This window comes from Nymphalis io, chromosome 5 (assembly GCF_905147045.1).
Source record: "Nymphalis io chromosome 5, ilAglIoxx1.1, whole genome shotgun sequence".
NCBI classification, from domain to species: domain Eukaryota; kingdom Metazoa; phylum Arthropoda; class Insecta; order Lepidoptera; family Nymphalidae; genus Nymphalis; species Nymphalis io.
The window spans coordinates 6726230-6753473 of record NC_065892.1 but is presented as its reverse complement, the minus strand read 5'-3'; the positions used below and the strand labels follow the sequence as shown (position 1 = coordinate 6753473).

General features: G+C 31.3%; 1 protein-coding gene and 1 pseudogene across 1 annotated transcript; both read left to right on the top strand.

The window, feature by feature from the left end:
- The first annotated feature begins 6387 nt into the window (after nt 1–6387).
- Nucleotides 6388–7273, top strand: LOC126768563 (uncharacterized; annotated as a pseudogene).
- Nucleotides 7274–11002: 3729 nt separating this feature from the next.
- LOC126768368 (serine/arginine repetitive matrix protein 2-like) lies at nt 11003–26741 on the top strand. The gene is made up of 2 exons (XM_050486392.1): nt 11003–11440; nt 26169–26741. The coding sequence occupies exons 1-2, from the start codon at nt 11003–11005 to the stop codon at nt 26739–26741; spliced, it is 1011 nt and encodes a 336-aa protein (XP_050342349.1).
- Nucleotides 26742–27244: the final 503 nt, after the last annotated feature.

Genomic DNA, 27244 nt, shown 5'->3' with positions numbered 1-27244 from the left:
TTAACACGTGTTAACCAAGTACAGACTAATACGAATTACTTGGCTGTTACTTTATTGCTTTTTGCTAATGCTTTTCATATTTAATAAAGCAACTCTCAACGGATTAAGATTTGGAACTTAACGTTATAGTAACTTTTGTTCAGCTTAAAATGCCTATCCAATAAGTCGCACGTTGCTATTGGATGGTGAGACCAGAGTTCATACAAATCCTGGCATCATCCTTGGTCAAAACATTTGCTTATTCACAAATCGATGATCGTAAGAGCGGACCAAGTGTGAATGGTCATCGCTTGCTGTGCCATGAAATACTTTTATTGACTCCTTAGATATATAAGCAAAAACCGACAAGTAAAAACAAATATCAAGTAGCAAAAATAATGAAATATGTCCTCAACACATTTCTGTATTCGGATTATATATGGATACAAACACGCTACGCCACGTAAAGAGTTGACCATAAAGTTTCTCTCTATTAAAAAGCAATATAAATAAATAATCTTATTATTATCTAAATTTTCTATTCTTATTGTACACATAATGTGATAAATGTAAAGGTTTATGTTAAATGATAATAAGGGTTCAGCGTCGATCCCGCATCTCTACGAGCAATATTTTGGAAAACGATTAGTTGTTAACATTTTCTACAGCTTCAAGGGATTTACCCCCATAAATTGGCGCTTAAGTGGTAATATTTATTAAACTTATTCGAACAATAACAACGTAATGCATATTTATCCGTTTCAATAAATATGAAATAAGCGGAAACTTTAGCTTCTAATTAAAATTTTAAACAACAAATTTTTTTTGATTAATATTTTTATTTTTTCAAAAGTTTTTTAGTTCCTTTCTTTAGATAGTATAAGAATTATTTTTTAAATTATTTTAATCAAAATTAAAATGTCAGCTAAAAAAATTTAAAATAGTTGCAAAATCACGTAGTGATTGATTTTTTTACTTCTGAATTATTTATAATGTCGCAAATACATTATAAATAAACAATACATAATATATTTTGTAATAAAAGGGGATTGGTAACGATTTTTTTCATAATAAATACAGTTATTAATATAAGTAGAAATACATATTTTAAATTCATTTTAAAATCATGATTAGTACACCTCCTTACCGCTTTATTTATTTATTTATTTCATGTCCTTCACCCAAAGGTTGTCTGGAAGAGATCGCTCTTTTAGCGATAAGACCGCCTTTTGTACAAAATAGTTTTCGTTTCTTTTGTGTTTGTGTTTAAAATGGTTCTGTAACTCTTTTGGTGTACAATAAAGCATATTCTATTCTAATCATTTTACCTAATAAAAAAATAAATATTATAAGAGGCTTACAAATCTGTGTGTTTTGGATGTGGACAGCTTTAATAGATTTTATTGCACAATGCAATTGGTCAATTTATAATATTACTTATTTTATTGATTAAGGTTTCGATAATTGCAAATAGTTATCATAAAAGAGCTCTTACAATTAAGAAATAGGAAATATATATCTATACGTAACATTATAAAGAGAGAGAGCGCGAACTTAATGTGAATGTTAATGTGAATTTGTGCATCTAACTCACTCTATGTGCGGACCCATGTCACCTATTTGAAAAATTCATTCAGCATTTAAAAGGTACATAAAATTTAAATCAGCCAAAGTCATGATGACATTCATCAACTCCGAAAAATTCGACAAGTCCGAAAAATTCCTGCGTCTTGAGAGCTTCCACGGCGTGGATAGTTAACGTTGCACGAGAATAAAGTACGGCTAAACTGTTCCTCATAAAAATTTATTTAAAAAAAGGGATATAAGTCCGGGATAACATATATCTGTCTTTAATAGACTCGCTGTAACCATTTTTAATTATGTTAAAAAAAGAGAAAAAAAAATTACAACTGTAGATTAGTTTAATTGTCACAAAGAAAAATCCTTATAATATATATTTATTATACTGTACGTACTGTTTATTATATAAACTAAATTCGTACGGGTCATATTAGGATTTTAATCAATAAGATATACACATTCGCCAACCAATGTAACCAGTGTACCAACCAAAACCAGTGTACGGACGAATAAATCGGTTGGCGAATGTTTATATCTCATTGATTAAAATCCTAATATGACCCGTACGAATTTAGTTTATATAATAAACAGTACGTTTATATAATAAAGTTACAAAGTTTGTATAGTTAAATACTATAATCTTAGTGACTGTTAGTCCGATTCAAATTTTTGCGTTAAATAGTCCTTTCATTGACGAAAACGATATTTTATAAATGTAACTCATATTGCAACATCTACTAATATGGCAAACTGAAGGCGACGCAACTATGTAAATAAAGTAATATATACAATAATAAATGTAGATAAAGCAATTAAAATATGTTCTTATTTATTCGAAACATTTTCGTACATCAGAAAGTAATTATTTTAATCAATTTAACTTAAATAACTTCTGTTTAATAAGGTAATTGCTAAAACTGCGTCTGACTCGAATTCCTCTTTCTTTTGAGCATTTATAATTTCAGCGCAAAAGTTTCTTAATTAATTGAGAGTTGACTTTAAATAAAGTTGTTTCAACTTTGGTTTTCTTTATGCAAAAACAGTAAAACAATTACAAGTCAACAAAACTACACATTCAGACGTAAAATGGCTGCGTTATAAAAATGTACATCTACAAAAATATTTCGATACTCAAAATCGACATTGTTAACAAAGTCACCAGTTTTTGTAACTTTAAGAACACGTGCGTTATATAAGTGTGTTTAAAATGTTCACAACTGTATTTAATGATATAAGCTCAATACATTGTCAAGTAAACAAATTACTGACTTCATTGTTCACGAACAGTGTTAATTTTTTGTTACATATCTACCTAGTATTCATTTAGTGGTTTTTTCGGAACTAAAGTAACTTTATATTATAACATTGTCTCTTAAGTAATTTTAAATCTTTCTGGTGAAAATTCGTTTTACAGAAGTTAATAAATGTCAAAAACAAATTGCTGGTTTTAGGTAGTTAATTTTGTAAAAGGCTTTTGATTCTTTACAGCGAATTCTATTAGTAAAAGCGGAATTAAGGCGACCTCCCTGTTTGATAATTTATCTGTTAATTAAGTAATTCAACCAACTCACTTCTTTGTTGAATAATAAATAATTTATTAAATATTTCATAACAAAATTCTTTTTCTAAATTTTAATTAGTTTTGCTAATTTTATAAGACAAAATCAGCAAATACATTATAATTTTACATAATTCTTCGTATATATTATAATTTTATATGAAAAAAAACTTCTGTGTGATATTGTTTTCATTATTTGAAGCTTGAATTGTAAAAGCATACCTTATTTATATTAAAAAACCCTAATTATTATAATTATAATAACTTCTAAAATAATATGTTACATATCGTTATGTATAAATAGAACTTTAATATGTTTGTTTTCCAAGCGTCTGTTTATTCTGCGTTTATTAGCAGCGAAACCACAACTAGGAAGAATCCAAATGAAGTTTATATTCATTTAAATCATAGCCATATTATAGTTTAAAGTAATTAAATGTGAAAAATAATTAATTCGTTCACTCTTACACTTCAAATTTATATATATATAAGATATCAAGTTTTTGATAAAAAATAGTTTATTTAAAAGAGAAAATAGTGGTATTTTGTCTTGGTTGATAAAATAGTTCCTTATTAAAATCTTTTAACAATAAAATATCGCTTTCTTTATTATATATGATAAATGTAGTCTAAGAAAACGCAGATAAAATCGAATTTAAATTTTATTTAATGCCAGTGCTTTGTGCAAACCCTACCCATACAGTTTCTACCCACTCATCATTACTTCTTATGCCACTCAGCGTACTAAGTATTGTTACGTTCCGGTTTGATGGTTGAGTGAACCAGTGAAATTTCATTACAAGCACAAGGTCGTGACTTCTTAGTTCCCAAGGTTGACGCATTGTTGATGTAACATCATTGTCTAACGGCAGTGGTAACCCCTTACCACAGACGGTCCATTTGCCAGTCCGCCTACCGAGTATAAAATAAAATTTAATAAAATGTGTATATTTGTTAAAAATATACTTAAAGAAACTTACCTATTATATATTTCTTCCGGCTGAAATTATATTCAATATCATAATGTAAATAAAAAACTTAAAACACGGGTAAACGTACGTATTGATCTAAAAAAATAAAATTAAACACAATGAATACCTTAGTAAGTTTTCCTAATATGAATATTATGTAAATTGTTCGTTTGGAAAAATTAAGCCGTCTCGTAAAAATAATAATGACAAAGGACAAACGTTTAAAGAAAAATGTTTTTTTCTCGTAGATATACAACATTATTGCTAATGTAACTTTCCACTTCTAAATAATAGTAAATAAATTAGACCGATTAGTCCAGATGGTTTTTTTTATCCATACTTGGAGCGTGTATTCATATGTATGTCATTACGTATAGTGAGCTTATGTGCGTGTCTAATTTTTTAAATTAAATAAACTAATTAAATTAATAAAATTTGCAAACATTCCTTACTTAGCATTTTTTTTTTATTAATACGATCTTTTATTTTAAAATATTATTCAGCTTTAAAAGTCTTATCCACTCATGGATAGCACATGTGGGTGTTAACCGCGGGTCGAGATTACAAATCGGACATTCAGAACTGGGATTACAGGAGCTTAATATATGTTCATAATTAATTTTGAAACTCGACGAAAAAACACCGTAAGGAAACATGATGATATAATTTTTGATATACTATTTTACATATGTCCTATGATTATTTTTAACATTATTCCACAAGCGATAAAATTAACAAGACGATAAATCATTTTACGTAATTTATTACATCAAAGAACTACTTATAAATACATTACTATCCTATTAAATATTTATTAAATTGAATAACTGAACTATACCATATTCCTTACTAAATTTTGCTCAACCTTGCTTCATACCAACTTTCATTAAAACCGGTTCAGTGGATTAGTCGAGAAAACGCACAGACTGAGGTACTTTCTAGATTGTCTATATCATTACTTTCTTACACTTCTTCTTTTATCTAGTAATGATTAGACATACTGTAATAAACCAGCATGGGCCAGGGCTTTTGGCCAGTCACGAGCTGTTACTATTTTAGTTTGATTGCATTAAAATTAGATGAATAATAATTTTCGATTCTTACACCCGCTTTACTTTCGTGGTGCAAAGGGAACGTTGCGAGTGTAGAGAGCCGGCTTTATAAGTAACCAAGACATTTTTTCTATTTTCTAATAGCGTTTATCAAAACAAAGATGTTATAGAAACGAAAGTATTGAACGTAATCACTTAAATTTCATTCTTTCATGATGGCGGACATTTTATTAAAACTGCAAGAGTGGAGATCTCAATATTTTTAATCAAAACAGAATAATTGTATTCAAAAAATTAAACGCTGTGACATAATCTATGAGAATAAGTAAGACTTATAAATCAGTATTCTCTAGAAAAAAAGGTTATAAAAAATACATAAAAAACCATTCTCCTCGGTTGCTAGGAACGTGATTTCACATAAAATGTCGCTTACGCGTATAAACTTGCAAAATATTCTAAGGTTTATATGACATTTACATTTTTAAGACACATTTCAAAGTATATATCCTGGCTTATTTACGCAGATAATAAACTGCAATATGACTTTTATACTATTTCATTATACCAGGTTATGATATAAATTTAATGTTAATATTAGGTCCTTACATATGAAATTAGCGTTTTGTCGCACTGACCAATTTGATCTGAAATATCTCCTCTTTGGTTAAGAATTCCAAATTCAAATTTATAAATTCATTTAGCTGGTACATTTGAGTTTTGAAAACAGTCATTCATTTGGTTTTTCCTCATTATTTTTTTCTTTAGTGTCGCTTATTACCGCACAATGGAAAACATGAAATAACGGTATATTTACGAGTACAAATTCTACCATGGCACCAGTGCTGCAGAAACAGCTCGAAGGATTAATGATGTGTACGGCGCTGGTGTCGCAAAAGAAAGCACGGTACGTTTTTGGTTTCAACGTTTTCGTTCTGGAAATTTCGACCTTCAGAACCAACCCCGTGGATGGCCGAAGACCAATGTGGAAAATGAAAAATTAAAGGCTATTGTGGAAGCGGATCCATCACAAAGCACTTCAGAGATAGGTGCAGGCATCGGGGTAAGTGATAAAACTGTATTAATCCACTTGAAGCAAATCGGGAAAATAAAAAAACTTGAACGATGGCTACCTCTTTTTTTTGGCGGGTAGGAGTAAATCAATATAGTCAACCTTTTGTTTGCTCTCATAAACTTTTATTTGAAAAATTGTTTTAAGTGAATGTTATTATAGATTAAACATATGTAGCATCTCATTACCCCTCAGCAAGTATTCTCCTGTATAATTTCACTCTATATCATCACTACTACATCACAACAGCACATTATGGAAACCATTAAAGAGTCTTTGTCTGCCATGACAGAATTGTTTAACAACAAAATGAATGACTTCCAGCAAGATCTACAAAAATCTTCCTCGCTTACTACAACTTCTTCTCTGGCTTCAGAATTCACAACCTTTAAGTCATTTATTATTTCTGCACTTAAAACATTGCAGCGACAAGTTGAGTTTCTTGCAAGAGAGATGGATCGTCAGGAAATGCGTAGAAGACGAAGAATGCTTCTTTTACATGGAGTTCCAGAAACGAAGTCAGAGGAAACAACATCCCGCGCCACTGGTCTCGTAGTTCAACATCTACTTCTGCCGAATTTTTCCAGTACATGTATAAAAAAATTCCTACCGCTTAGGTCGTTTTAATGATAAGAAGCCTAGACCTATTGTAGTCAAGTTTTGTGACGTCACGATGCGAGATAAAATATGGTTCGCCAAAACAAAATTTAAAGGAACTGGAGTCACGCAATCGGAATTTTTAACAAAAAGTAGGCATGATGTCTTTCTTGAAGCAAGATCTCGTTTCGGTATTGACAAATGCTGGACACGGGATGGCTTTATATATATCATAGCTCAAGATGGTACTCGGCATAAAGTCGAATGTTTGTCGGATCTCAATGCTATTCAATGCTCGTCGAATGTGAAGTCTCCCGTTCAGATGAAAACTACCGAGTCTAAAGGTGACAAGGTGACTATTTCACGCACTAAAAGGATGATTAAAAAGTAATAGTTGATTTTTAACTTTCTTGCGATATTTATCCTTATTAATTGTTACTATTTTCTGTAGTTTGCTTTGTTTTTAATATCTACTCTTTTGTTTTGTATGTTAAGTAGGCATGGGCGATACAAAGTAAATCTAATATCTAGATATCGAAGCGCACGCACAGTATTTATAATATTCGGATATCCACCGATATCGGTCTTGTATACTCTGCATACAGTATATCCGATATCGAATATCGTTGTAAATTTGTAAATATCAATTGTCAAACGAGTAGGCGCGAACGCGAGTAGGATTATAGAAATATCTATATTTAGTACTATTTATTATTATTATGTTATTTATGATTATTATAATTATAGAATATTTTTGAACGACATATCGATAGTTTATATTGAAGTATAAATATTAAAGTTTTTTATATTTTTTTAAATAAGTTTTTATTAGAATTAATCTTTTAGTGTCTAATAATCGCAGTAGTCGAGCCGCCGAACTTATAATACAACAAGTATTTTTAAAATCTCACGGAAAAATATTGGTACACATAATTGTCTTATTTAAATTAAAAAGTTTGGAAATTATAGTACAGTAATTGCGTCACAGCTATTTTTGAGTATATTTGTAATATGGTTTTTTATTATGTGACGTCTGGTAACACTACCACCTAGCTCAATCACAAATAGCTTCTTACATTTGCTTACTTCGTCCTGTTCTGGCTCTGAGCGAGACATAAAAGAGTGATATATGTGATATCTCTTTTTTCTTCTTAATGATAAATAGTTTGCGCAAGTAATATTTAATAATTACATATTTCTATATTGTATTTGATTTAATAAAAATATAATCGGTTTCAGAACAATTCATAAATACGACTCACGTTTAGGTTATCTGTTGATATTTTTTAAAATATCGGATATTCGTTATCTACGTAGACAGAGAAACAAAGTTTAGTTTCTCTGTCTACGGATATCTAGATATTTTAACCGTTAAGGATATTATGATATTTTTACTGGTATCGGTTGTTTGACCTTGGGTGTTATTTTAGAAATTGCTATTATTTTTATGATCTATTTTATTTTCGTTTTATGTTTTCGCGGTCGCGTTGTTAGCTTTGTAATTTAATAACTCGCTTTTTTTTTCTAAATTTTAGGTGTTTTTCGTAACTCATGTATTTTTTCTTGTTTAGGTAGATGTATATAATAATTTATGATGTGTATCAAATAATGTACATATTGTATTGAACTTTTCAAGGAAATGAGGTATTTAAGGCAAGTGTTAATATTCATTAAATGTAATTTTAAAGAATGATTTATAGTTAGATTAATGTTTGTGTTAAATACAATGAAGAATTGTCTCGTCCCAATACGAGCGTAATTTTCGATAAATTCAACTGTAGGCAAAAAAGACAAGGGCTCTTCAGGCATTTTACAGATATTTTTAAAAGTCAAATTAGATCAAAAGAGATACGAGTTATACTCTTTCGACAACAGTTAAAAGAGATGTATATACGAAGAAATGAACTTTTAAATACGCCGTCATTACAGAAAAACATCGCTATTACGCAGTCAGTCAGCCTGAAAAAAGTATGAAGGAAAGTTCATTTCACTGATTTTCAAATTCGGAACTGCAACATATCTATTAATAAACAAATATTTACTTATTTAACCATGTTATTATCAATAACAAAAATAAACCAATACATAATATATGCGATAAACACAAATATTAATATTAATCTGATATCATCTAGTACTGATTCGATTTCCGAGTACCATAGAATCGATACAATATCTAGATATTAAAATATATAGATACGATATCGCTTCAATGCGATATTACCCATGCCTAATGTTAAGTGTCTCGCGTCGTTAAATACATCCACTTGTCATTGTCAAATGTCAATGTTGAATGCCAATGTCGTAGATTAAAAAGTGAGTTCGTGTTGTAGATTAAAAATTTATTAAGAATATTATGGGAGAAGAAAGATATTATTTTACACTATTAACTTTTGTATTCTTTTTATTAGCTTTTTTTTTCCTTCTCCTATTTCTGTTAGTTACTATGGTTCTGTTGTTGACCTTAAGTGAAACTTCCTTTTTTATTGTTTCTTTTGAGATGCTAACTGGCGGGTTATGAACATGCTACATTAGTCTTAAAGGTACACATAATATTTATTACTTATTTATTTCTTCATTTATTGTGTAATATACTTATTATTATTATCAAATTTATTTATTATTAATATTTTTGTTTTTATTTTATTATTTATTTGTATTTATTTATATATTAGTACTTTTTCTACATATATGGTATTTTATATTTATTACAATAATGGCAGTAAATGAGAGCGTCAACGATTCCTTTCTTTCCTCATCATCCGATGACTCGAACACTGACTGTAGTTTTTACAGTATTCCTCCTTCTCTTTGTGATTCCCTTGACTCCCAATTTTCCGACCTAAATAATTTTAACATTATACATATAAATGCGCAGAGTATTCCAGCACATTATCCGGACATGTTATCCTCTTTTCAAATTAAAAATTTACATGCAATTTTAGTTTCTGAATTCTGGCTTAAGCCGTGTTTGCCTTCGACAGCATATTCCCTTCCTGGATTCCATCTGATCCGTAATGATCGTATGGCAAGAACTGGTAGGGGTGTTACCATTTATCTGAGACCACATATACCCTTTTCTATTGTAAGCTCCTCTAATTCGAATACAGTTGGAGAGCCAGAGCACCTTTTTATTGAAGTTATTCTCTCTCACTCTAAGTTACTCCTGGGTGTATACTATTGTCCGTCGCAGAATATTGATTACTTTCTATCTTTTGAGAACTTGCTAGAGTCATTTACTCCTTTGTACACTCATACCGTGGTGATGGGTGACTTTAATACTTACCTTCTCAAGAACGATACTCGATCATTACGCCTATCTTCTATCATCAATGGTGCTAACTTAAATGTTCTGCCACTTTCTGCAACTCACTCCTTTCCAAATTCCACCCCTTCTTTACTTGATCTGATATTTGTGTCATCGCTTGCTCATGTTGAAAAACATGGGCAATGAAAAAGCGAGTGCAACATCACTCGCTTTTTCATACCACGATCTCCTCTTCCTTTCTTATAAAATTAGACCTCCTAGAGCTAAACCTAGAATTCACCTGCAACGCAATTTCGGAGGAATGTGTGTGGAGCAATTGCGAGAGGATGCTGCTAAAATAAAGTGGCTAGAAGCTTAGTACGGAGTTACGGTTAATGAGCAGGTTAATATTTTTAACTCTCTTCTGACTTAATTGTACGACGTACATACTCCTATTAGGCGTATACGTATAAAGCTCTTACCAGCACCTTGGATGACTCCCAAAATTAAAGAACTCCAGCATAAGAAAAAATTTGGCAAAAGCGAAATATAAGTCTAATCCATCTGATAAGAATAAATTAAATTATAAAAAATATCAGAATCGTTGCAACATGCTGTGTAGGGATACACAACAAAAGCACATTTTTAAATCTGTTGTTGAGGACGACAACGCTTCCAGAGTCTGGAAATTTCTCAAGTCTCTTGGAGTTGGCAAGTCACATATCGATACCTCCACTAGTACCCTGGATCTCAACCAACTTAACCATCAATTTGCATCTTCAGTTACCATAAATAGTATAACTAAATCTAATACATTAATTCAACTTTCTGCGTCATCATCTCCGACTTTTTTGCCCTTTACTTTTTGTGATTTTACCGAATGTGATGTTAAGAAGAATCTTAGCTATAAATTCTGATGCCGTTGGTTCTGACTGCATTAGCCGTAAAATGATCCTGCCTATTATTGATTATTTAACTCCGGCTATAACATGCATATTCAATAATTCCATTAATTCCTGTACCTTTCCTGACTCCTGGAAAGATGCTCAAATAATCCCTCTACCTAAAAAAAATAATCCTTCGTCTTATGGTGATTACCGTCCTATTTCCATCCTTCCATTTCTTTCTAAAGTTCTTGAGCGTCTTGTACATCAACAACTTAACCTCTTCCTGTCTTCCTACAACCTGCTAAATCCTTTTCAATCTGGTTTTAGATCTGGCCATAGTACGGCTACTGCATTAGTCAAGATTACCGATGACATCAGATTAGCTATGGATAACCAGGAAGTTACAATTTTATCATTGCTTGATTTTAGTAATGCTTTTAATACTGTAGATTTCGACATACTCCTGGCTATACTAAATTCTCTTAATGTATCTCCATCGGTAATTAATTGGTTTTATAGTTATCTTAATGGTCGCCGTCAACGTATTCGAATCCAGGATTCTTACTCGGACTGGTTAGCGGTAAGTGCCGGTGTTCCCCAAGGCGGTGTCTTATCTCCTCTTCTATTCTCAATTTTCATTAGCTCTGTAAGTCAACATATCTCTTCCGACGATGTATGCCGACGATCTCCAAATTTATGCCCATTCCAAAATTTCTGACCTACCACATACTATTCAATTAATTAATTCTGACTTAGACAAAATTTTAAAGAGGAGTCTTTCTTTGGATCTCAGAGTAAATCCTATTAAAAGCCAGGCTATTATAATTGGCAGTTATAAATTATTACCTCGTGTAGACTATTCTTGTTTGCCACCTGTTGTCTTTAACAATACTGTAATTCCATTAAGCAGCAAAGTCAAAAATTTAGGAATATATATAGATCAAATTTTCTCATGGATGTCACAAATAGGTGAAGTGAGCAGGAAAATGTTTCACTCAATGGGGTCCATTCGTAGATTACGTAATTTTCTACCTATTCCTACCAAAATTGCGTTAGCTCAAGCCATCCTCCTGCCCATCCTTGATTACGCTGACACCTGCTATCTTGACCTAAGAGAGGAGCAATTAAATAAACTCGAGCGTATTCAAAATCTCTGTATTCGGCTTATATTTGGACTCCGCAACATTTCTGAATTTCGCAAAAAACTCGAGTGGCTCCCAATCCGTCTTCGCAGGAATACTCATATTCTTTCTCTTCTTTACTGTATACTTTTTCATCCAAATTCTCTGCACTATCTTAAACACCGTTTTGAATCCCTTAAGGACTAGCACGGCCGCACTCTACGATCTGACGATAATCTAATTCTTAAAATTCCTTCTCACTCTTCTTCTTTTTATACCAATTCTTTCTCTGTCCAAGCAGTTCGCCTTTGGAATTCTTTACCACTCCACTTAAGACAATCTCAAACTATTAACACATTTAAAATCCGACTCAAGGCATATTATTTATTTTTATAATTATCAGGGAGTGTTGTTTTATTATCTGCCGCACTTTATTGCTATTTATTATTATTATTATCGTAATAATATTATTTTTTTAATGTTTTGTTTTATGTATTATATATGTATGTTTATGTATATATTATTTATTTATATGTATGTATATTTAGTATAGTATATATAATACTGTATATATATATATATATATTTAAATTTATTTAAAAAATAAAAATTGAGGTGATTAGTACCTCCTTACCGCTTTATTTATTTATTTATTTCATGTCCTTCACCCAAAGGTTTTCTGGAAGAGATCGCTCTTTTAGCGATAAGACCGCCTTTTGTACAAAATAGTTTTCGTTTCTTTTGTGTTTGTGTTTAAAATGGTTCTGTAACTCTTTTGGTGTACAATAAAGCATATTCTATTCTATTCTACCTCATGAATTGAGTGAATCAAACTTGCAAACATGCGTCGACTGCTGTGTTACTTTACTTAACCGACACAATAATGAAGGGATTTAAAATCGAATCATTACATGTGATGAAAAGTGGATACTGTACGATAGTCGGAAGCAGTCGTCCCAATGGCTGAACTCTGGAAACCCAGCCAAATCCTGCCCCAAACGAAAATTGACTCATAAAAAGTAACTTGTGTGTTTGATGGACTAGCGCCGGTGTCGTTCACTACAGCTTTCTAAAATCTGGCCAAACGATTACAGCAGATATTAATTGTCAGCAACTGCAAGCCATGAAGGAAGAACTAGCTGCTAAACAACCGCGATTGGTCAATCGCTCTAGGCCACTGCTGCTTCACGACAACGCAAGACCACACACTGCACAACAAACAACCACTAAGTTAGATGAGCTACAATTGGAATTTCTGTGACATCCACCGTACTCCCCGGACCTTGCTCCAACAGATTACCATTTTCTCCTCCCTCCCGTACAAAACACCAATTTCATATGTAAGGACCTAATATTTTACTCAGATGTAACATTAAATGTATGAACTTTATTTACTTTTGGGTTCCACTCATTCACCAGTTACTCTTGAGTGAGACAGTGTAATTCCTAAGCATAAGAAACATAACGTGAACATATTGACAAAAAAGATTATAAATAAAAATACAAATTATGAAGTAAAAAAAATAAGCATATGCGCACCGCACCTATGCGTATTTATATATATTATGTGTATTTGTATGTACGTTTGAGTCAGCGAGCAATTACGAATACAAGGTTATATAAATACATACGCATTGAAGTAGTTCATTCTTCTTACAGTGACAACTTATTTGGTAAATACCAACAGGTACACCAAATAAATAAATCAGGTATAAAGTATTTAATATTCCGCACAAAAAAATAAAGAAAATAGCAACACCGTATATGTAATTTCAGTGTTTACCCTCCGAAATCTCTAAAAGCACGTAAAGCCGTTTTTCTTACTCCAGAACTCCCTTTGGTCGTGTCTAATTGCCCTCCTATCGGATTATTGGAGTTTGGGAATTAAGGCCAACAAAAATGTTTTACGATATTTATAAAACATGTTGTGAGATGATAAAAACACAATTTAGTATTTGTTTAACCATTACTATGCCCTAAATAGTATGTTTATATGTCTCTCAAAAATATGAAATATTTTGCCCGTTGCTTGTTTACTAAAAAAGTATAATTTTCTTTCTTTAATAATGCAAATCTTACGAAAACAACTTTATTGCTAAATGTCAGTCACAAATCCGTCACAAATAGTCGACAACGTTTTGTTACCTAAAAGAAAGCTGTATAATAATAATTTCCCGCAGTATTACTACGAAATAAAATGAACCCGTTAACGCGTAATTCGGGTAACGAAGCAATTTTCTATAGCTGCAGGTTATTACATTTTTCGCCAGCCAATAGTTTATTATATAGACTCATAAAACATTGTTCGTCTATAAGTTATAAAAACTGTAACTTTTATAAACTTTATTTATGATAGATTCTGTCAAATGACATAATAAGTTTATAACCAGTAAAAAATCTAGTGATTTATATATGTGGTTTATTTATTAACTGGTTTCAATTACAATTATAAAAATTAATAAAAGACAGTTGACTTAAATATTTGTTTTATAAATAAAACTGATTGAAATAGTTATTATTATTAATTTTATTAAGCCGATTCCTTTAAATCGATTAAACTATTTCAAGCTGAAGGTATTTCTTTTATTAATATTTAGGAAAGGCTGGTTTAAGATAGATAAAGTATACATATTATGTTATGAAACGAGACAAGAAAATTGTTTTGCGTTTAACCTTTATAATATATAATGGTACAAATAAATTTAAGACACGTCCCAAAACTCTTGAGATAAATGTTTTGACTGTAAAGCAATATCAGATGACGAGAAAAAACGTAATTGTATTTATTCTTATATAATAAACTCTACGGTAAATTTTAAATTACACACGCGAAGCCACGGGAATAGCGTACCTATAAATATGCGAGCAGTACCCACGATTGCTTGTTAAAACCCTGAATTCAAACTGATTGAACGCGATAGCTTCTTACCGTCTAAACATTAAAATAATAACATGATGAAACATAATAAAACCAGATAGAACAATTTACTGAACAAAACAATTAATATCAGTAACGGCTAGTGACAGCAGTTACCTATAGATGGCGTGTTGGGGGCCATTATTTAGCCTCTATTGTACCATGTCACGAACATTCGCGTCGGCTGTGTAGCACTTAATAACTCAGCTTCAAGCTACATTTAGGCTTACTCAGACAAGGTTGAAACTATCTTATTTAAACTGCAAACACATGTAACGTAAATAAAAAATAATAAACTTTATAACATCAACTAAGAAATTAAGTATTATAGATTATCAATAGAAAATGTTAACCGATTCAACCCGTATGTAAATGGTCAGTTAGCCTACTTTTTTATCTATATCTATACATATATAACGACTTGTCCTGACTGACTCATCAACAGGGTTTAAAAACTTAAAATTCTGACAGTTGATCCATTTTATGATGAAAACACGCACTAAAAAAGGATTTTTGGAAATTCTTCTAAAGAGGTGAAATAAGGGATGAACGGTTGTATGGAAATCCGTCATTTTCAAAGTTAGAAGCTTGAAAATCAATAAATAAGCCTTTCAGAATTTTTAAAAATCTACTCCCAGAAGGAGTAGATTTTTAAAAATATAGGATAGGAGATGAAAATTTGTATAAGAAGTCCGTCCATTTTGAAGTAAGTTTAATATTAATTATTTATTGAATTAAATTTAATATTAAAGGTGTTTTTAAACAAAAATAAATGCACACGTATTTTATCATTTTGGAAATTCAACCCCAAACGGGAGAAATGGGGGTGGAAACATGAGTATAAAAAATGGCTTGATCTGCTTGAAATTTACTGTTTGTGTTTCTTAAATGAATTGATAAACATGTATTTCAAAGTTTCGGTAGTTCCACTCAAATGGGTGCGACTTTTTTTGTTGTTGTTAAGGGTCAGAATGTTTGTTTGGACATATTCGCTAAAGAACTCCATATACCTACTTTTGGGTGCAAATAATGAAATGCAAAATACACAATATCTCAAAATAAATATCTAGGGAGGCGCGAGAATTACTTTTCTTTATACACAACTTCGCTTCCAAGGTTTGCTGGTAAATTGCAGCTTCCGGCTTCTTTGCCTCTACCTGGACCGCTTGATAGCTTGATCGTGGTCTTAAAAAAGCCATCTTGAACACAAACACGTCTATCAAAAGTAATAAAAACGTGCGTATTTTTATCGTTTTAATATATGTCAATTCTGAATCGCGGTGTCCAGATTTTTGGAGTAGAGTGACTTTCTGCCATATTAAAATTTGTGTTTAGTTCAAATTTTCATTAACGTTGTTTTGTTGACGTTGTTCATTAATTTCATTCTTGTTTTGATAAAATTGAATACGTTGTCGCTTAGGTTGCAATGATTAACTCGGTAGTAATTTTGTTCTATTTTATACTTTAGTTTATAAATGATTACTTTTTACTTTGTTACCTATTTCTTAGTTATAGGGCTTAGTAAAGTTTGCATTCAATTGTTTAGTTTTATTGTAATTTATAGTTCAAAAAGATTAGAAGGTATTGTTATTTTTTTGTGTAACTTTTTAGTACATCTTTTATTTTTATCATTAGTTATGAGGTAATCTTTTAGTCTTGAGTTTTCATAATAGTCAGCTTGCATAAATTATAGAATTTATTAAAGTATAGATTAAATTGCTTAGTTTTAACTTTATTTTTAGTTTTATTAGATTAGAAGTGTTGTATTTTTTTTCTATTACTTGCTGCTGGACAACTATATGTAATAATAATAATGTCCTCCAGACCGATTTCGGCCACGGCGGCCAATCTCAAGAGAGATTAGCCAACTACGCAGGAGATATTATAGTGCACAAGTGTGTGCGCAAACACAGGTGCACTCTCTATTCCTTAACTCTCATAATCCGATGGGACGGCAATCTGACACGACCAGAAAGAGTTCAGGCGCAAGACTTTACGTGCTTTCCGAGTCACGGGAGTGTTCACACTTCCAACTTCCAGACTCCGCGCTGCTATTGAGAATTTTCTGACAGAAAAACCCAATAACTTTTTATTGGCCCGACCTGGCAATTGAACCCAGGACCTCCGGGTCTGCGGCCTTATATCAAGCCACTAGACCAACGAGGCAGTCAAACTAACAACTAAACAAACTATATGTAGCATGTTCGCGAGTAAGTCATTCCAATGAAATCACTGTCCCAGCAAATGGAAATACTACACCTAATATAGTATATAAGGAGGCAATAATTCAGTAAATTAATTTTTCTTACTAGAATAATAATAATCAAACTCATATTATGAATACGAAAGGTTGTGTGTGATGGTTTATATATTTGGTTCTTCTTCACGCTTTATCACATCTATACAAGTAAATAAAGTTTCTGTCTGTGAAATCATAATAACTGCCTATTATAAAGTTAATATGCATTTGCGACTTACCAAAACAACACTCATATCATTAATTCGAAAGGTCGTGTGTGTGTGTTTTGATTATTTCTTACTTCTTTTATCATAGCTAAAATATAACATAATTAAGATATTTTGGCCTTTTTATCCCATTTAACAGATTTTTTTATTATGTCGTGGGTGAACCGCTAGTCATACATATACTAGCTACCATTCATGGCTACACACGGGTAGAATAAGGGATACAGATAATTTTTTCGAGCCAGGAACCTTAGCTGGTGTATGAAGAACAGCTGATCAAAGTTTTATCACAATTACATGAATGGTTTAGCATTGCAATTTTTATTCAATAAGAAAATTATTATACATATTTTTTGTAAATTTAACAACTAATTATATCGTTTGAAAATATATAATGTATGAGGCCCTCAAGAACAAGTACTGTTTATATTTTGTACAAGTTATATTAACAACATCCAAGTTGTCGTAAACGGAAATGTATACCGCAAATGTTGCTCCCAAATGTAAAATGTGTATGAAAATCTTTAAGCTTGTTAATAAAAATAAAGTAGTTGTAAAACTAAATTTATAGAAAATTATTTAAAGAAAAAACATATATCAATAACATTGTATATATAATATTTTTATTCGGACTAAAAAATCAACTTTAGCAAAGTTAGAACAAAACGATGATTTAAGGTTAAGGATTGTTTTTTTTTTCTATTAAAAAAGTCCTTGCCGGTTTTTATCAAAAGAAAATATCGTCTGATATTAGAATAACTAAAATGATTATTAATTTATAAGATAATATAAAAGGATCTGAAGCTTATTTAAGGTTCAATCAATTAATGACATGAATTAATAATCATATAATAATTATATATTATCACATAAATATAAATTTAAAAGATAATAGACTAAAAATTAAAACAATGTAATTAATCAAAATTCAAAACAAAAACTATTAACATTAGAAATTAATAGTCAAATATAAGGAATATTATATAATTATTTATTAGAACAAAGAACAAAGTCAGGGCCTCGTATTCGATAATTCTATGAACAAATCCGAGTCATGTAGGCACAATCGATGACAAATCCGTACACTGTAGTCGACACTGCTGATTGTTCATTAATTACTGGATTCGAATCAATCAATGGCACCCCCTAACACTAAACTTTGTAACTGTAAATAGGTTAAACGTATAATAAACATTTTGTAATATATTATCATATATGATAACACAAAATAAATTTACGTTTATACTTCTTTTAATATGGCAATATTTAATGCGAACATTTGGAAACAAATAATGGCTATTTACATAACAGAACATAAAACTATTTTTGAAATGTTTTTGAATAGTAAAATGTGAAGCTGAAAAAGTTTAAATATATACTTATAATATGACAAATGGAACAACAAATTCAAACGATATTTTTATCTAAATAACTGAGTAACATTAAACGATCTTTAGATGATCTATTAAGATTAACATAATGACATATGGCTGGAATAAGTTTGAACCAATTAATGTTTTCGCATAAGCTAATCATTTCACAGTTGGCTGCTTTTCTCAATTACCCAGTTCAGCTTATTTTAAATTTGTCCTGAGTCGTTTTCTGTTTACGGTAAGCTACCCTTTTTCCAACTGAACACTTTACTTGATACGAACATTTCTTTCAGTATTTTAATCATTAAAAAAATACAATTTACTCCTTTGATAGACTGAAAATTGTACGTAATTTCCCAATTTTTTATTTTTGTTTCTATAACACACCGTTAACTACTTTTTGCAAAGCGCGACTTCATGATATGTAGCCTTGACCTAAAAAAACAACTCCGGTTCGGTTAAAATGAATTTCGACTTCTACCTAATTAAGAGAATCTGTGACACGCGAAATAAAAAGAATGCAAAAGTGACACTACACCTCAGAAGAGCAGAAATTAATATCTGAATGTCACGGTGTCAAAAACAAAAGTCGTTATATAACTCGTATGTGTTATTATGTGTATTCGTAATTATGTGTACTCCACGCTATGTCCTAGTAACCATAATTGCCGAAGACTTCCATTTATCGAGTGTGGGTAAGCACCAGCGTCTCCTGCGATTTTGTTAATTTGCTAAAAGAGACCACGGAGCGAGACTGGGGAGGAAATGATCTTCACCACCATAGAAATGTCAACGTAGCCATGCTACATAAGCGATGGTTGACATTTCTTACAATGCCAATGTCTAAGGGCGTTTGGTGACCACTTACCATCAGGTGGACCATATACTCGTCCGCCGTCTTATTCTATAAAAAAAATAGAGGGGGCAAGCTAAGGAACCATAGAGAATAAAAGTTATGAAAGGGATGTCTAAGCAGCTTACTTCCATATAATTCGCTAATGTGGTAGACTCATTAGCAGTGGTAATTGTATCACAAGAAACAATAATGACCGCGACTGTCATTATGTTGGCGCTGCGTTGTCAATCAAATTTATTACAGTAAAATAATTTATATTCAGCACCATTCGAATTCCTTCTTCTTCCTGAAATCCAAAAAAATCGAAGATATCCTTTTGATCTAATAATATTTATAAGTTATATTTATATTTTTAAAAACTATATAATACGCACGGACACGGACAAACCTAAATTATTCTATTAAGATTGAAAACAATAAGAATCTTCCAGCATGTAACATTAAAAAAATAATTAAGTATAACATTTTAATTGAATTTTTCAACATCAATGAAGATATAACTACACCTCTAATATAACGGTAACCGTCATAACCACAGATGCCTTGGCATTTTTATTACATAATAAGATAAGATTCAGATGTATAATCTGTGGTCATAAACAACCCAAAATACATGAGAGGAATATATTTTAATATGACGTTTTCATGACTACATAAAATTCGCCCTCTTAATGGGAATAGGACGCATTGAGAATAATTTTCTCGTAGCTATAAAATGTATTTAAAATAAATAGCGTGCACAGCATGTATTCAAAAGAAAATTAAGTAAAAATATGTAAAAACGTCCAAACACTCTCCTTAGTTGATGATAGGAACGTGATTTGACATAAAATGTTTTTGGCGCGTTTGCTCCTAAGTGAACATTGTCTACGAAAATTTCATAATACAATTTTGTAAATTTCTTTTATATTATATATTTAAATATATGTAAATTTGTATAAATCTACAATCGCACAGCTAAAAAGCTGTATATTGTAATGATAACCTAAAGAAGCATAAACCACAACAGAACCTATACATTTTATGTAGCCACTCTGTTGTTACCCTATTGAATGCATTGAACGCATATGTACATATATATATTATTAACTTATTACAATAACAATCACAAATGCACTAATGAACAGTACCTAAATATATATAAAACCTTTATTAATCTAACATTTCAATATCGTTTGGATTAAAAATAATATTGACATTATAGAGGTTACTTTTGATTCGATAATGATCTTAAATGCATGTTATGCGACTTACATGATTAATTATTATGAACATTATTATATGCTTTAATTAATATTACAATAGTCTTTCACTATTTCATCACATAACTGCAATAGAGTATCAAAGAGCAATAATTGTTTCTATACAATCTCACATTATGCAATACGGGTGAGTAAATTAACGGTGTTCACTTACAACTCCCACGCTGTAACATTGTATTCGTCTTGCTAATGAGTTCTCGATTCAGACAAAAGGACTAAGTTCTAAGTCTAGTAACTAAATGAAAATATATATCAGCTATAAGCTGATTTAATATTATTTAATTATAAGTAAAAATGTAAAATCAAAGAGCCGAAGGACGCTGAGGACCATTCCAGCAGTAAGGAGGGCTCTCACCAACAATGAGACATTTACAAGCTGTTTCTTATTTTTTATTGTAAAGTCGGAAATGCCAAAGAATCTGTAAATACAAAATAAACGAAAAATAATTATTGGGAAACTTGACACATAATAATTAGTTATTAGTAATGTAATATTTATAACTTTTATGAAGTTAGTGAACATGTAATAAAAATATAAGCCGAGAAAACTGAAAGGCACAGAATTTATTAAACGACCCAACCCACCCTTTCATTTAGTCACGTTTTCAACATGAAAAATTTTCGTTTCCACACTCGCTTAGAATAATATTGTGAATCAGGCTTATATCACTACGATAACTAAGAGAGGTATATTCGAAGAGAAACTCAAAGTTACGACTTTCATAACGAATTCTACCACGATACTTTATTACACGTTTGTACCATATAATAAATTGTTACAGAAATATAACTATATATAAATAAAGAGATATAAAAACAATACTACACCTAATAATTAAAAGTTATACTTATTGTTAAAGTCTATTTCATCACTAGCAATAGAATAGAACACAATTTTATTAATATTTGATTATAAAATGTTATACTCGCTACGTTATTTTGATTAAAATATTTATAATTAAAAAAAATGAAATTTAAAAAGATTTATTTTATATATCTAAATAGTGTACGGGTTTATCTATTGTAGAGGTAGGTACATAGAATTTACTTACATTGCCAATGTCTATGGGCGGTAGCGAACAATACTCGTAACCATTAGGTATCTCATTTCCTCGTCTGCTTTTTTTACATTTAATTAAAAAAATGGTATCGTTCATTGTTTGTACAATTTACACCAAAATTTTACAATAATATAAGTTTGTTTTAGTTATTATTATTATTGTTTTATATATTATTGTTTGATAAACATATCCACATTATATTAACATGGGGTCTTTTTCGTTTTTATCTTTTTCAAGCAAACTATTTCAATCATCATATGAAAATATTTATATATTTTCGATAGCCTTTTTATCTCTCGTTAGTTTAGATGATATCAATCTTACAAATTCTATCAAAAAGTAATAAAAGATAGAGTATATAAGTTAAATCTTATGCTTTATAAACTACCCGGTTTTTTTTTTATGGTGCTAGTATGTATGGCTCTTCATCTAGCTAGATTATTTTCGTACTTTAAAAATAACAGAGTTCGATTGGCACCTTAATAAGAAAGGAAAATAATTATGATTTTTGTAATTTGAAACAATGTGGAAGGGTTTACAAATTTAAAATAATTTAATAAACTTGTGGTGAATTTTAAGAACAAATATAATGAAATCTTAGAAAGTAAATATTTGATTAGTGATATTATGGATACAGTTCCGAAAGGGACACTCCGAATTGAGAACTTCGTAATATTTAAAGATAAACTTCTGAAATTTCCGATAAATGGAATATTCAATGTAACCTGACCTATCCGAGTCAAACCGGACTTAAGTAAGATACGAAAAACCTAAGATCATTTCATTATATTTCCCGCTAAAACTAATTTATCGTTTCAAATCAGCGCCTAGTGACTAAGGTTTGACCATACCACGTAGTAGTCGTGGGTTTAGCTGTTCATACTGTCAAACGCATTATTATTATTATTCATTCATTGATTTGGCCAGACCATATCATGACGTGGGCAGCGTGTATTTTCCATTTCATGGATTACAAGCATTTCCACTACATCCATATAAACGTATATGTTAGGTTAGACTGACTGCTTCGTTGGTCTAGTGGCTTGATGTAAGGCCGCAGACCCGGAGGTCCTAGGTTCAATTACCAGATCAGGCCAATAAAAAGTTATTGGTTATTCTGTCAGAAAATTCTCAGTAGCAGCCCGGAGTCTGGAAGTTGGAAGTGTGTACACTCCCGTGCCTCGGACAGCACGTGAAGCCGTTGGTCCTGCACCTGAACTCTTTCTGGTCGTGTCGAATTGCCGTCCCATCGGATTATGAGAGTTAGGGAATAGAGAGTGCACTTGTGTTTGCTCACACACTTGTGCACTATAATATCTCCTGCGTAGTTGGCTAATCTCTCTCGAGATTGGCCGCCATGACCAAAATCGGTCTGGAGGACAATATTATTTTGTCGTCAGTTAACACTGTACTATAAACATAAACACACACGACATTTTATCAAAGAAATGGAAATATATAAAATAAAAACAAATATACAAAGTAACAATAATGCCATTAAATCTTCTAAGGCAAAACTAGAGACATTTTCTTTCTAGGGATACTGTAATGGGTCGTTGAAATGTTTATAGCAACGGTTTCACGTCCTGCAAGATACAAATCTTTGATCTCAATAAATTTTATTCGGAACAAAGATTTATGTATTGATTTGTTCTACTGTAAGGACAAACACATCAAAATTTTATCTTAATTGAAATTAAATAATTAAATTATGCACGCAGAGCAAATTCTTCAAGTAATTTAGATCTGGCTGAATTTTGAGATCAATTTTGTTGATATTAAGTAGTGCATCACTAGATTTTTGCATCGTCTCTCGATTAGAACGCGTTGATTTAGAAATATAATGAGAATTAAAATCTTGGAAATATGTTACATTAATTTGAAGACAATTAATTTTACTGATTAATTTTTCTTTATTTTTCAAACATTTCACGTAGTAATTAAAATTGTTCTAAGTGATACTCAATTTCAGCACCTATCCGGTCTCTACGCTTGTATTCCAACCGCATTCGGCATCACAATGTATCAAACACTTGCTGTAACTTCAAATTTTTAAATAATCAGTTCATGGTTATTGTATAATGAAGGAAAATATAAAACTATTCCATTATATTATTTTTCTTTAGAAGGTTTATTTTCTATAAATATTTTTATCTTAAATAGTAATAATATTTTTTGTATTAATAATAATTTTCTTTTGACTGTCTCGTTGGTCTAGTGGCCACATGTAAGGCCGCAGAGCCAGAGGTTCTGGATTCAAAAGCCCAGGTCGGGTCAATAAAAAGTTATTGATATTTTCCGTCTAAAATTCTCAATAGTAGTCCGGAATCTAGATGTTGGAGTGTATACACTCCCGTGCCTCGGAAAGCACGTCAAGCCGTTGGTCCTACGCCTGAACTCTTTCCGTTCGTGTTGGATTCCCGTCCCAACGGTTTATGAGAGTTAGGTAATAGAGAGTGCACCTGTATTTGCGCATACGCTTGTGCACTATAATATCTCCGGCGCATTTGGCTAAGCTCTCTTGAGATTAGATTCCGTGGCTTAAATCAGTTTGGAGGCCCTCAAAGAGGTCTGTACCTAATCAACAAAATGTCTAATAAAAATGAAATGATTGGCTCACCATTAACTTTTTTGTGTTGTATTTTCAATAAGCTTATAAGAAATTATTTTTTTAAGAAAGCGAAATGACGAAGCTTTAATGAAGAATGCTTTCAAGAAAAATACCGTCGATAAGAACACTATTTTATAGACAGAATGCTACTTCGCTTTGTCGGTGTTTTATTTTATACGTTACTTATAAAGTCGGAATCTATTTGTATATAAAACATTTTTTATATTTTCTATATAAATATGGGCCTAATAAAACTTTCATTCGCATCTTTTTTTACTTTCAGTAAAAGTTGACCTATCTTATTAACTTTTTATTGGTATAAATAATCATTTAATTGAGATAAATTGTAAGTTATATATATAATGTGACTATTTAAAAAAAAAGCAATGTGAAGTGTATGCGTTAGCAACTGCTGAAGCACGCAATTTAATCACTTTGTTCGCGATCAAAGGCGACCGAGACATTAGATCGATTTACACTCAATGATCTTCGCCAAATTGGTTAATAAAAATAAATTCTAACTCGCTGTTTTTTTCACTCCGCTCAACAGAGACTAATTAACATGTATACTGGACGTATTCGCAGATTCAAATATGGAATGTATTTCATTTATTTTCTAGAAACTATGTATCCTAATTAACACCAAACGAAAAACGTAAAAAGCAACGCGAAAAATACACAATCAGGTGGTTTTAGTTACCTGTAACTGCTGGCGTTTGGAGAACAGAACAATAAAATTACAAAATATACAATGTTTGAATTATTAATGGACAGTCAGCGTCATATATAATGTAACATACAACATAATCAAATACATAGAAACATCTAAAGCGATCAATAACATTTATACAACCAAAAGCGTCAAATTATTTAAATCATCCATTTTGTCCAAATATATCGGAGCGCAAATATCGTCAAATACATAAATAAGTTCATGTAAACCGTCATCGTAATTAAAATAGTAACAAACAAAGCGCCAGTAGTTTCTAAGCTTCCAAAGTACCTATTCAAAAATATAGAACACACTATGTAAACTTATCGAATAATTTTTAAGTACACTTCACACAGTTGGGTTAGGTTAGGGTATTTATGACATATTGTAATATTTCTGACAGCAAAATTCACTTGATTTTAGAAATTGTCAGTTAATATTTAAGGTGTACTGTACTGTACTCGATGTTGGGTACCAAACATCTTTCAATTACAAACTATTAGTTCTATTAAAAGTATTGGTCCTTTATTTGAACCTAATTTGTTGCAAATGTATTTAGAACAATTTCACTTTGCTGAAGCAAACGTACTAGTATTTCTTAAGTAATTTCAATATTATTTGAGTACAATTAAATTCACCCTCTACTAGTATACTCTAGGGACGAGTACGTAAAATTAAGTACTAATTCATTTCCAGGAATAATATTTATATTTAAATAAAACAAAACAAAAAATTAGAAACAATTAAATAAAATCAACAACGTATAATAAATCCACGTCTCCACGTTAGGACTATATATTGTTAGCTTGATAAAATAATCATGTTTTAATTTCAAATAAGTGTTGAAGATGCCTCGTTATTGGTGCGAGAGTAGACTGAGATCAACTGGGAAGCGTCGCAGCATTGTGCTGGGAAGTATTGCGAAACGCAGCCGATCTCGGACGTGTGCTCGAGGCTCAAGGCAACGTCATCGTTCACCAGCAGAGCTCCACGCCAAACGTCGTGACACCGAGCGTCGCAGATCAAGAAAATCACCTCCAAGGAAGCCCCAGGCAAGAAGTCGAAGCAGGTCAGTTGTAACATCTCCACTACAGCGTAAGGGTGGTGCCTTGGACACGCAGTTACGTGAATCGATAGATAGACTAATAGATCATCGTAGTAGTAGTAGGCAAAAGCGTCACAGATTAAAGACTCCTTGTAGAGAAAGAGTTAGTAGATCACGTAGTCCAGTACATGATGTTAATGGTGAATTACTTAAATGTATTAAAGAGTCCTTGCAATCTATTTCTGTTGTACAACCACAAAGTAAAGATGGTTTTCCTAATAACAATGTAGTACCAGAATTTGATCCTAAATCAAAAAATCAAACTATTGATACATGGTTGCATAAAGTAAAAGAATGCTCTGAAATTTATGGTTAGGATAGCAAACAGACTGCTCATTACGCTCTACCAAAGCTAATTGGTAATGCAAAAAAATGGTATGAAGGGCAGCCATCGGTTTTGATTACATGGGACGAATGGGTCAAAATTAAAATCTGCCTTCCCATCATACAAAAATTATGGCCATTTACTTACAGAAATGTTAGCAAAAAGAGCAAAATTTGGGGATGATTTAGAAGAGTACTACTATGAAAAGTTAATAGCCTTGAATCAATGTGGAATAGTAGGAAGGAACGCTGTTGATTGCATTGTTTATGAATAGACGATAGGTCGGTACGATACGGGGCAGAAGCAGTATTTGAGAATACCGATAAATTATTGGGTTATTTGAGGGGTGTTAAGCATGAGCAATTAGATAAGTTCAATAAAAAACCGGTACGTTCTGTAACAGGAAACTTTTCATATAAACCAATTAAGAATAATTTAGGAAGGCTATTAAAATGTTTTAACTGTCATGAAACGGGTCATGTAGTATCGGGATG

Bases quoted from the DNA above. Each gene is read 5' to 3' on its own strand.
- LOC126768368 (XM_050486392.1), top strand. From the start codon at position 11,003: ATGATCCTGCCTATTATTGATTATTTAACTCCGGCTATAACATGCATA. The intron at 11,441-26,168 runs GTAATTAATTGG...TAAGTGTTGAAG, and splicing joins CTCTTAATGTATCTCCATCG to ATGCCTCGTTATTGGTGCGA.